The following is a 13,056-nucleotide window of genomic DNA, read 5'->3' on the forward strand; positions in this document are numbered from 1 at the left end:
ATCAGTTACAATAATTTCTCCTCTTAAAGGGGCTGACCCAGAATGAAAACCTTTGAAACACACAGCTAGGTTTAAAATTCTGTACAAGTTGCTTCTTTATTTTTATTCATTTTATTTCTCCTTAGAAAAGAGATGGAAAAGAGGACTTGATACATGTATTTAAAAGAATGAATGGTCTAGAGGAGGTTGATCAGGAGCTTCTGTTCTTCCTGTCTCATAACACAAGAACAAAGGAACAGTCAATGAAATCGAAAGGTAGGAAATTCAAAATTGATAAAAGGAAATACTTTCCCACACAATGCATAATTAGACTGTGGAACTCATTGCCACAGGAAGTCGTTGAGGCAAAGAACTTATGATTCCAAAAGGGATTGGATATTTGTATGGATATCAAGAATATCCAGAATTATCACAATTATAACAAATGTTGTGGAAAGGATTTTAAACCTCTTAAGCCAGTCTTTAACTATTAGAGATCAGGATGAAAGCTAAAGTAGGAGACAGAGTATCCCACATATCTCTTCTTTTAAACCTTCTGTTGAAGCATCTGGTACTGGACACTGTCAGAAATAGGTTACTGGACTAAAGAGACCTCAGGTCTGGTACAGTTTGACAGTCTGTGTTCCTGTGTTAAGTGACTATTTTGATACACTTCTAAACCACTTTCTATATTTCTTCACATTGCAAATAAATAATAAACCTTTGTGCAGACAAGAGAGACTAAGGGCATATTTACACTGCCCTACAGTTGGGACTACAGGGGTGTGAATAGCTGTGCGCACCAAAGTGTTTCACTGTACCTCCCCCATGTGGACACTGTGGGCGTGAACTTAAAGAGATCGAGTTTGCACTAATGTAGTTCTCTTCAAAGACTCAGGACCTTTAAGTTCACACCACAGCATCCAAATGGGGCAATTACTGCATAACACTTTGATGCATGCTGCTATTCACACACTCTTTTGTCCCAAACAGTGGAGACATACCCTTAGATCCTAATCCTGCAACCTATGAAATTGACAAGAGCCTTCCAAACAGGCTGCCAGAGGTTAAATGCCATTGCATTCAGCCTCCCCACCACTGCCCCAGCCCATGGCTGCGGAAGCTGAAATTGACAATGGCCTCCAAGATGAGCTGCCAGCGAGCCATCATTCTGATATTACTGCAGAAAATTTTGATTTTTTTTGTGAAAGGAACAATTTCCATCAGAATGATTGTTGGACAGAAAATTCCTGGCCAGCTCTAGTCAATAGTATCAAAGAGCTGATGGCTTTTTGATGCCCTATAAGAAATGAATGGATGCGTCTTTGATTGTAAGCTCTTGGGGGCAGGAGCTGTCTGTTTGTACAGTGCCTAGCACAATGGGGTCTTGGTCCCTGGCTGAGCTTTCAAGGCATTACAATAATACGTTCTGGGGAACCTTGAGGAGTAGTATGGGAAAGCTTGATCTGTCACTACTCAGACTGTACCTGTACTGGGGGTAAACAGATGATTTCACTCTGCGAGGCTGTTCGTCCCGTAATGTTGGTGAGCATTAAATTCACACAGCAATCCTTTTTAGCAAATAGTTATCAAAAATAATGTATGGTACGGTATGTGCTAAAACTGTAATACATAAGAATGTAAAGCTGAGAGCTTAGAGTGTTTTATGACTTATTCTGCGCACTTTTTATATTTAGCAATTCAGAACATGATAAGAAAAGTAAATAAATTATTGGAGTGAACTCAAGGAAGGAGGAGAAAGCTGTGAAGCAATGTTCAATCCTGCCCGCATCTTGTGGGCTTTAAATACACTTATTCAGAGGGATGTATCTGAAATGTTGTATGTTCAAATTAAAGAATATAAGCGGTCCTTTTATGTGATGGGTGGATCCAGCTCTTAAAGATGGCAGAGTTTGGGCTTTGCCAACACACACCTCTGAAAATTGCTAAAGGAAGGCACCTACTGAAGAAAGAACTTCTTCCACAGGATAGGAAACTCAAATGGTGAAATTTGACCCCATGCATCACTTAAATCTCATTTAAGCCCTATTTTAGGGGGTCAGGTGAGACTTCAGGTCTCTGCACTGCTCATGTGAATTTCACACACACTACCTACTGAAGTCAAAGCTCCTTTCCCAGCAGCGTTAGCTGTCTGAAAATCTGTAGCCTGCTCCATAAGGGCATCGAAGACTGATATGAAACTTAATGGGGTAGAAAAAATTACTCAATAAAAATGCTGTAGGTGAGGAAAGGGAGTCAGGTCTCCTGTTACCAATGGATGTGGACATAAGTAGTCTAAGTAGTCCTCTTCACTCCAAATGCTGGGAATACACAGGTAGGACAACGTTCGAAAGCACCTTCGAGTGAGCAGTGTAGTTAATTGTGCTAGGAACTTTATTCCATGGCTATGGAATCAAGGATTTGGAAATAAACTATGAAGAAATTCGTCACAGAGGCAGTGAAGAGGCTGCAGGTCAAGGTCTCTCAGCCATGGAGAAGCAGATTCATCGGCTAATCATTCAGTCTATGTGGGAGGAGAGTTTCTTCCCGGTGATTTTAACAGCAGTGAGAAGGATTTCTTGTCAGCCACTATAACATGGGTTTCTACTTACTGCTGATTCATGTGTGCTCATGCTGCAAAGAGGGATAAACCATTCTGACAATTTGCAAGTGACTACAGTATTTGCGATTGTACAATCAGCTAAACCAGTCATGGCATAACTGGCAGAAAAGCTAAACCACTGAGAGGTGAAAGTGCAGAGTGTGGGGCTACATCAGTGAAGTGCATTTTGATGTTGCTGTGTGTTATTAAACAGCTACCACATTCCTCACCAGAATAGAGAACAATTTCAGTAGTCCAACAAGGAAGTGACACTTGTACACATCTATGGAGCAAAATTCTATGAGCTGTCCTGTAGATCTATTTACCATAATGCAGACTGTAGCCCATAAATTAATTTGGGTGCACATCTGTCACTCACATTGAAGGAAGTTTGACATAGAAGGGGTGATATAAATTGACCTAGCTCCATTCAGATCAACAGAGTTATGAAAATTTACACCAGCTGAGAATCTTCCCCATGGAATGAGTGGGGTATGTAATAGAAATCTGCTGCCTGGATAAGAAATCTACACTGTAGATTGGAGAGAAGAGATTTAGCCTCAATTTGTAAAGCAATCTGAGATTAAAAGGTTTTATATGTATGGAAGATTGTAACTCTACTGTGTTCAGAGGAGTTAATCTGGATTCAGGAAGCAAAGGGCACCCTTGCGAGAATTGCTTCACTGACTACTGAAATTCATCCACCCCTATTGGGCAGCTGTTAGAGAGGTGGTTTTGCCCAGTAGACAGAGCACTGGATTGGAACTCAGGAGATCATGGTCCTATTCCTGGCTGTGCCTCTGGCTTCCTGGGTGACCTTGGGCAAGTCACAGCCCTGCTATGTGCCTCAGTTTCCCCAAAATGGGGATAATGATGCTTACCTCTTTTGTAAAATGCTTTGAGATCTACTCAGAAAAAGTTTTATATAAGAGCTAAATATTAGTATTAATAGTCACAGCAGCATTGAAATGTGCTCCTCCAGAATTCAAGGGCACTCAATATCTCATAGGACATGCTCAGCATCTTGCAGGTTCAGGACCTAATTCTGTAGAAAAATCCTGCTCCTATTCAAGTCAATAGGTGGTTTGCCATTGATTTCAAAGGGAGGAGGAGCAGAGTCTGAGTGAGAACAGCATTTACCCTGTTTAGCTTATTGAAGTGATAGACAAGTTGTTCTTGATGGTACAGCCAATATATTTAATGAAATAGAAGAAATATCCCTGAGGATATTCTTTTCTGACAGAAGAAATGGTAGATTAGTGTTGAATCGAAAAAGTGAATGTCAGAGAAGTAAAAGTCTAACTTCTTCAGGGCACCTCACAGACTCATAGATATTAAGGTCAGAAGGGACCATTATGATCATCTAGTCTGACCTCCTGCGCAATGCAGGGCACAGAATCTCACCCACCCACTCCTGCAATAAACCTCTCACCTATGTCTGAGCTATTGAAGTCCTCAGATCATGGTTTAAGGACTTCAAGGTGCAGAGAATCCTCCAGCAAGTGACCCATGCCCCATGCTGCAGAAGAAGGCGAAAAACCTCCAGGGTCTCTTCCAGTCTGCCCTGGAGGAAAATTCCTTCCCGACCCCAAATATGGCAATCAGCTGAACCCTGAGCATGTGGGCAAGATTCACCAGCCAGATACCCAGGAAAGAATTCTCTGTAGTAACTCAGATCCCACCGCATCTAACATCCCATCACAGGCCATTGGGCCTATTTACCATGAATAGTTAAAGACCAATTAATTGCCAAAATCATGTTATCCCACCTATTTATCTATCTATTTTTAAATGCATTTTAACATATTGTGTCGTTTAATTAAAAATACATTTCGGCACCAGCGCAGCCAAATTATCGTGTTGCCAATCTTCTTTTTCTAAAAAAAATTCTGCTCAACATTTTGAATTTATTACAAATTCATTGTTTCTAATAAAACTTTCCCTTCTCTCATCAATGTATTCTGTTTTTCATTTCCCTTCTCTTTTGTTAATCTTTCCAAATAACTGTTAAGTAGTCCTCCATCTATTTAGCTAAATGAATTCATTCCACAGATACTCATTATTTTGAGAATGATTTATGCGAGTACTATTAGCTAGATTGTCCCTTGTTTGAAGGCTTTTCTGCAGTCAGAAAAACCCAGATTTGAGTTAGCTAGAATTAGATCCAGTAAAAATAATATTATATAAAGCACTCAGGACCTTCTATCTGACTGAATATCTATGATGCCAGCTTAATAGGCATAAAAGTATAGAGAATCTGTCAAACTATGGGAATGGCCTCATGATCTCATTTTGGCTTCAGAAAAATGGCAGTGTCCAACCCTGAAGTCAAATGCAGAATGGTTTTTCTTCAGATTTTTTGAACCAACCTTTGCAACTCTATGAGATGAGGTTGCGAAATCATGTACATTCAAAGAACAAGGCATAAACTCCACTACACCGGTTGATCTGCTGTCTGGATTTCACTGGACAAAACCAATCTACTGGCATCCAGCACATTTTGTAGATTTAAGAAAATACTCCTTTTTGTAATGGCTGTAGTAGAAGAGGACATGTGGTATAGTGGTAAGAACAGGGGACTGGGAATCAGAATGATTGGGTCCAGTCCTCAGCTTGCTGTAAGACCTCAGGGAAGTCTGCTTGATTCTTATCTGATCACGGTGTTAGTTCTGATTAAAATTATCGTAACAGAGCAGAACTCAGCCGTGTGTGCCTTAGCCAATCAGTCTGGATAGATTTCTTCTTACTTTAAAATCTGCAGGGTTGCTATGAAGCTCAGATGATGTTTAATATCCTTGGATGAAAGGTGCTGGGCAAGGTCACAGCAGGAAAGCTAAATATGATTTTTCCTTAAGGAAAATCCCAGAGACAATTGACAATTTGGTTACAAAGTTCTACCCTATCCTTAGCTTTAAAAAGGGAAAATACGACTGTGCAAACTTTAATTCCAAATAACGGCAGTATAGTGCCAGAGGTGGGGTTAAGTGACTGCAACTAATATATTGGATGTAGTCGTAGGAATAGAGGGCTGGATCCTTGGCTGTTGCAAATCAGCTCCCCTCCACCCCCAGCGATGCCAATTTCCACTACCTGAGCTTCTAGCCCAACGTTTTTGCCGATAACTGTACCAAGGGCTGACTGCTTCGTTCCCCTGAGATGGTTTATTTTCCACATGGTGGAGCCTGGTGCCACTGTCTTCTTGACATTCATGCACCTCAAACACCAGCAAGGACAGAATCCACCCGAACTCTCTCTCAGAACAATGCTGCTTTTGCAGGGGTGCTTAAGACAGTGCTGTGTAAGTTTCTCATCCTCACACTGCATTGCACACAGACTGAAACTGACTTGCACGAATGCCAGCCTGTGACTGTTTATTAAGACCAGCTAAGAGCATTACACATCTCATTGAGTTCAGCCATCATCTTGCAAGCCAACTGCCCATCCATTTTGTACATGTGTATCCTAAATTCAGTATCAATCTGTACAAGCCTAGCAGTTCATTAATGAAACACCAGAAGCCAACCTCTGCTCTCAGTTGCACTGCTGTAAATCTGGAGTGATTTGATTGTAGTCAATAGTTACAGTGGGGGTAAATCTGGAGTAAATGAAGGGAGAATTTGGCCTGCTCTTTCTCCCCACTGTGTGTGGATTAAAGTTTGAGGAAGCAAACCGTTTTGCCACCAACACCAAAAGATCTCTTTTTGTCAGCAACTGAATCTGGTACTTAGCCTTCTCCCTTTTTGAGTCAAAGGCAAAAATCCCCTTTGGATGAGGATTGGGTCCATTATTCACAAGGCTTATTCAGCTCCTCCAGGTACACATAATAGTACATAACCATTACCATTGGTGTATAGAGTTTATTAGTCTTTCAGTAAGGTGACATGTTAAAACCCTGAATATGTCAAACTCAACATCCTCTGTCTGGCTATGGAAACGATTTCTAAAGGCTTGTGATAGTGATCTGACATGCAGTCCCTGCATGACAAAGGACAGGGGGAAGCTGTTTGGGCTGCGGACAGCTGGTCAGGGAATACCTTTGCAGATGGATCTGTGAGTTGTTGGGAGCTGGCACTCATGCTTTCCCAGAAGATGCACTTAAAAAAAAAAAAGTCAATGAAATGGAAAAGGGTTTTCCTGACCATCACGAATAGCTTAAGCTACTCCGCCCCTTCAGAGTGGTCTTCATTTCTCCATATTTCCCCTTTAGTAAACCTCTCTTGATTCAGGGGAGGCCGTTTTCTTGCACAAAAAGCAGCATCCAAATCAAATGCAACTCTTCCCTTCTAGGTGACAGTTTGTTTGCCCTAATCAGCTTGTAAAAATGTGGGGGACCTCCAAGTGCAATCTCTTTCTCGCAGAGTTCATGTTTGTTTTTACAGACAGTGCCATTTATGTCAGAGCATTGTTTGCTCAATAATAAAGTCACCACCTGCTGTTAATCACAACCTGCAAACGCCTAATAAAACAGCCCTTGAAAAGCAGGCCTGTGTGTGTATAAAACCAACTCTTGCTCGCTCCAGTACAGTTGGCTCTTTCTGCTTTGAAGCCTTCATGACCTCCCTTTTCAATCAATCCCCAGTTGTTAACCATGAAGAATAGCACCGGGAACTGCATTTGCAAATTGAATGTGGTGGTATATAATGAACTCATCCTTTAAAAGATTCCAGGTGAGGGGAGTACATCAGGCGAAGATCTTTTTATTTACCCTGCCCCCCTCTTTACAGCTACCTATTATTCATGCAGTTTGAAGTAACTCAGAAGAATAAAACTTCCTAGGCAGAGTGTATAAGGGGCAGTGCCTCTTACAACTTCTTATCTGTTTATTCTGATCCCTGGAAGCTAAGCCCCTGGAGAAGATTAGCTACTTAGCTAGAATCCCTGCAATTTATTGAAACGCCTAGGCCTCCAACTTCAGTTGATATATTTATTTTTTAAAAAACATCTACTGAATTAATTCCCAGCTTGGTATGAGAGCTGTAAAACAAGGGGCTGTGAATTCCTTGCATCTATTCAACTGACAGGATTTAAAAATAAAATAAAATACAAGCCTCCCCCTTTATATATATATATATATATACAAACAACCACCCGCTCTAAGCTATGAAATGAAGCAGGAACCATCTTTATGGAAACCCAGACACGCTGATTAAAAACATGACGTGACCGAATGACCTCCTTCAGGGAGAGGGGAGAAGATGCCGTGTTATGGTGCACAGATCTCAAGCCCAGCGTGCCAGGAAAGTAAAAAATCCCAACAGCCACTAGTGCTGGAAATATCTCCTAGGAATATCAGTAAGTAGCACAAGGAACAAGTACAGCCTGATCTAATGATAGCAGCATTAATATGACTATCTGCTGTGGCCTCTCCAGAATTGTGCTTGGCTTTCCATGAACGGGGCCTGATTCGTCCTCTCCCTTGCACCGGTCCCGAGTGGGAGCAACTGTTCCGAAGTCAACCGAGTTACACGGCTGCGAAACTGGCCTAAGTCGGAGGAGAGGGACGCCAGGCGGTCCGAAGTTGAGCGCTATGAAGCGCTGGGCACCCCCCGGCTGAGGACCCGGCGGGCGCACGGTGCCGGAGCGCGGGGGAGCTCGCGGCAGCCCCGGCTCGCCCCCAGCCCCAGCCGGGAGCGGGGCAGCTCCTGAAAGGCGAGCAGCCGCGATGAAGCGGCAGCCCCGAGGCATCGCCCGCTCCACGTGTCCCGGCGCCGGGGGAACAAAGGGCGGCGGCGGCGGCGGCGAGGCGGGGATGGAGAGACGCGGGGAGCGGGGCGAAGGGGGCCGCTAGCCGCACCTGGAGCCGCCCGCTCCGCGTCCCCCGGCCCGGGCAGCCAGGCGCCGGGCTCAGGGGGCGCCGCCGGGGAAGCAGAGGGCCGGGGGATCCCCGCTCCGCTGGATCCTTGTCTCTGCCCGGCCCATCCCTCCGGCTGGAAGAGACACGGTTCCCCCCGTCCACGCTGCCATCCCCGCCCCTCTGGGATCCCAGCTCCCCCCCCCCCACACACACCTCCCCCCCCCCCACACACACCTCCCCCTTTCTCCTCCCCGCCAGCTCAATCCGAAGTTTCCTGTTCGCACGGGCGAAGCTTCGCAAAGAAGCGGCGGGGCTGGGCTGCTTTCTGCTTGGGATTATTCTTGCACGGGGATCCGCCCGGGAAGGACCCCCCGCCCCCGCCTCGCCTGCCCCCGCTCCCCTCCCCAGCCCCCTTTCGCCGAGGGGCCGCCGCGCCAGGGGAGAGGGAGAAGTCGCCCGCCTCTGCCCAGGACCCCCGCCTCCCCCTGCTCCGCGGCCGGATTTACAAAGGTGCCGTCTCCCCAGGGCAAAGCCCCGCTCCCGCCTGGTCTCCTGCGAGCTGGGAGTCCCGGCTATGCTGCTGGGAACCCGCCCGTCCGCCAAACGAAGGTAAGCGGCGGCCCCCGACCCACAAAGAGGCGCACCTGCGGGCCCCCTCCCCAGCCCGGCGCTGGTGGACGCCGGCCAGGCAGGGCTGGCTGCCCTGCGGTGTGTCTGTCCGGGGGGGGGGTCACTCCTCCGCCGCTCAGGACCCTGGCAAAGTTGGCTCCAGCAGGCTGGGGGGGGGGGGAATGGGAGGCTGCCCGCTGCTCCGGGTCCATCGCTGGGATCAGCCACCCCCCCCCCGACCCCCCCGGCGGCGGGGTGGGGGTGTCTTTAGCTCCCGCAGACCCTGCCCGGGGTGAGTTCAGTTGGGGGACCCCATTTGCCCCTTTCTTCTGTTTTCATCAGCGGGGAGGCTGAAACCGTGGGCAGTGCAGGTCTCCTCTAGCCTCCCCCTCCGTCCCCTTCTAGCTTCTTTCTTCTCTCCCCCTACTCTTCTTCTTTTTTCTTTTCCTTCTTCTATCTATTTGCTCCCCCCTCCCCTTTCTCTCCCTTGGATTTACCAGTGCTTGCCCCCCCCCCCCCAGCGCTTCTCTCATCCAGGTGGAGGGTGTGCCCCACCCTGGCGCTGGGGTCTCCCGCGATGCCTGAGTGACCCTTGCCCCCTGCTCCTTGCCCCGCAGGTCCCGGCTGCTATCATGACTGATGGCGAGAGGAGAGAGCCCTTCCAGCCACTGGCGAGTGACGAAGTCCGGGTGCCCATAGCCTCCCTCCCCAGCCAGGCAGCCCAGCCGGGAGAGGACGAGGATGTGCTCAGCCCTTGCAAGTCGATTCAGGGCAGCCTGGGCTCTGGAGGCTCCTCTGCCCGGGATCCAGCCCAAGAGGACGAGGAACAGGTCCCTTACCCGGCCCTGGCACCCACTGTCTTCTTCTGCCTCAAGCAAACCACCCGGCCACGCAGCTGGTGCCTCAGACTGGTTTGTAACCCATATCCTTTCCCAGGAGAGGCTGCCCCATGCCAGCTTGGGGTGTCCCGCTGCATGGTGTTGCTGGGTGTTTCCCTCTGCCCCCCACCCCTGAGGGCCATCTGTGTCCAGCACCTGGCCGTTGAGTTTCAGGTAGTGCTGGGGGAGCGCCGCTTCGTCTGTTTTGTTTCTCTGGATGGGTCAGGTTCCATGCTTGGAGTAACTCATCTAAGTCCATACAGTCAGGGTTGATCATGGCAGACAGAGAAGCCTGGCAGGCTGCAGTCTTTAAAGCCACTTGGTTTGTGAATCCTTGAGGAAGAGACTTGGTTGGTTCTAGCAGGAGTTGGTTTGAGGATCAGGTCCTAGCCTCTTTGACCTAGAATTGAACGCAGCTGTTAAAGGTGCACCTTTCAGAGCAAACTGATGTGACACCTTGTGCTAACCGGAGTGGCCTTTGCTACCTCCCAGGGAAAGATGAGCAGCACTGGCTCGCATCAGCAGTGGGATTTTAGTGTCTCTTCTGTTATTCTGATTATTATTTATTGTACTGCCATAGAACCCAAAAGCCTCCAGCAGGATTAGCATGTGTGTCTTGGTTAATAGGTTTGGTATTCAATTAAAGTTCTCCCAGTCCTGCTACTGTATAGGAAGCATTAAAGTATACTTCAAGCTACAAATGAATAAAGCCCTGATGAAGTTCAAGAAAAACCATCAAAGAAAACATACCTGGTCTTGTGCACTTTAAGTCTTTTCTTGGCTGCAAATAGAAAACCAGCATAATAGGGGGAAACGACTGAAAGCAAATTCATTTTAGGACCTACAAGGAAACAATAAAATCAGAATTCCTTAAACTTTACTTATTTGTCCAGGGGGGTGGAAAAGAGTAAAGTTTAAAGATATCTCCTTATTTGTGTTAAAAACTGTGGGGAATTTGAGACCAGCAGTAACCCTTTAACTGTTTATATAAGAGATCTGTGAGTGCGTGTGTTACTTCACATTGGAAAATGAAACATTAGAATTGCTTTTGAGAAGCTGAGTTCACGCCTGCGTTTTCATTCCGGGTTCTGAAAGCTCCTGTTTGATTTTTATTCTTTTTATTCTTTATTTTATTCATAGCTAGGGATGGAGAAAGTGCAAACAGTCTTTCTAACTCCCCTTTTCTTTCCCAATTGCACCCCTCCAAATCCATTCCCCCTCCCCCCCGCAAATTAAAAAAAGCAATGTGTTCTTAGTTGTGACAACTAGAAAACTGAATTTCAGGAAAATGCAAGAGACGTCTTGTATGAAAGGAGAGTTGTTAGTCTGTCTTGATGATCTTCAGAATTGAGCTTTTAGCTTTGCTGCACATGTAAACGTGTCATGTAGGTGTAGCACTGACATTCTGCAGATAATTAATGCTTACATTTCCTTGATATGTGCCAGTTGATTGCTGTCTGTATCCTGCCATTGCTGTTATAAGCATTATTTATTAATATGGTTTTTATTGATTTAGCTTTAGTTAACCAGTGTGCAATTGAGATCACTTTTCCCCTCAGTATCAGCACCAACTTGTATGCTGTCATTAGAAGGAATTACACAATCCTTCTTAGAAAACTGCTGTAATCCATTATTACGAGAAATCCTTGGAGAGAAAACCCACAAACTTTATACCCCTGATTCTCCCCTCACTTAAAGTAGCTTTACTCCAACTAGGGTGAGAGCAGAATTAGGCCATGTAGCTATTAAAATAGAATAGAGAAGAAAAGTGAAAATAGAACAAAGTAATGGCTCTTTTCATGTTGATTCTATACCAAAAATGTAATATAACCTATGGTCAAGGGTAGCTTTTTATATCTAAGCAGTACAGTGAGTCGAGAGATTCTTCCCCATGTCCCCTGAGTTGATTATCATGTTTCAATTTTATGGGGAGAAGGGGGCAATAAGCCCCCTCTTCAGATTCAAGGAATATTTTTGCCCTTCATATTACATATCAGATTGATAATCCCCAAATCCCGAAAATAGCCTTGACAAACTAACCTGTAGCTGTAAAAAAAAGAGAAACCAACATCTACCTTATGGGAGTGAGACTTATGTAGCAGTGTTTTGTCTGGCACAGTAATTGCATCCGAGCCATTGTGTAGCATTACTGTACTTTATTCTTCAATGGAGCTTGATTTTTTTTTTTTTTTTTGCAACTTTTCTCTAATCTTTCAATTGTATTTACAGGAAACAAAATTCCCTTAGCAAATTATCTGTATGACAAAAATAGTAGACTTAGATGGACAATTGTGATGTTTGGTTACTAATGAGGCAGATCTAATCAAAACAATGTAAGCTTTATGCTATAGTGGAATTGCCAGTTGAGTTGGTGAGGGGGGGGAATTTTATTTTAACAGAACAATGTTTACAACGTATACAATGGTAACGAGCGTACCTAGTATAAATCTGGACTGGAATTTCTCTAGTTTTCACTATTTCCAATCGCTGGCAGTTTCATTCTATGTAGTGAAATTAATCTGTAAATCCTGAGTGTAACTTTCTTAAAGATAGAGGGAGGAATAACATTTATTGATTACCATGTCTCTGAAGATATTTGGCGAGGCTTTGTCAAGCACCGTAAAAGTTAGTAAAGAGATCTTCATCTTGCCCGTGAAATAATGCTCAGTCCAAATTACTGTACTGAAGTCTGAGGATTGCATGCATTTCAAATCACATTCAGTTGAAGGTCAAGCAGCTTTGGAAGGAATGCAACCAAAGCATTTTTGTGAAACTTAAAAAGCAGCCAGACGGAAAGACAGATAGATGAGGGGAGTGGATGGATAGATGGAACAAGGGCAAGCACTCGATGAGCACCTGTCTTGGAAAAACTTAGCTTGAAAGAAATGTCAGATTCACAAAGGTGGTTTCTAAACAGTTATGCAGTGTATGTGACTCTCCCTGCCTACCAAAGCATGAATCCATAAACCACAGTACTGAGCAGCTTTGCGTTAAAAGTTCCCTTTTTTATGAAAAGAAGAGAAGCATCTTTACATTCTTTTAATGGCCGAGTGAGAATAGCTCTATGGAAGTGCCATGTCACCTGGGATGCACTATCCCCTTAAGCAAAGGAGTACATTTCATAATTGTTATGCTTTTCCTTAAAGCAAATGTAGTTCTTTGTTCAATTTGACTTAGACAATGATTTATTTGTA

General features: G+C 45.0%; 1 protein-coding gene across 1 annotated transcript in view; it reads left to right on the plus strand.

The window, feature by feature from the left end:
• The first annotated feature begins 8,803 nt into the window (after window positions 1-8,803).
• Window positions 8,804-13,056, plus strand: part of CACNA1H (calcium voltage-gated channel subunit alpha1 H) — a 479,184-nt gene continuing 474,931 nt past the window's right edge. Inside the window, exons 1-2 of the mRNA XM_084642056.1 lie at window positions 8,804-8,984; window positions 9,602-9,905. Coding sequence (XP_084498182.1) covers window positions 9,617-9,905 — 289 coding nt within the window. The 5' untranslated portion in view covers window positions 8,804-8,984; window positions 9,602-9,616. The remainder of the gene's footprint in view (window positions 8,985-9,601; window positions 9,906-13,056) is intronic.

Source organism: Lepidochelys olivacea (genome assembly GCF_965140295.1).
Source record: "Lepidochelys olivacea isolate rLepOli2 genome assembly, chromosome: 10".
NCBI classification, from domain to species: domain Eukaryota; kingdom Metazoa; phylum Chordata; order Testudines; family Cheloniidae; genus Lepidochelys; species Lepidochelys olivacea.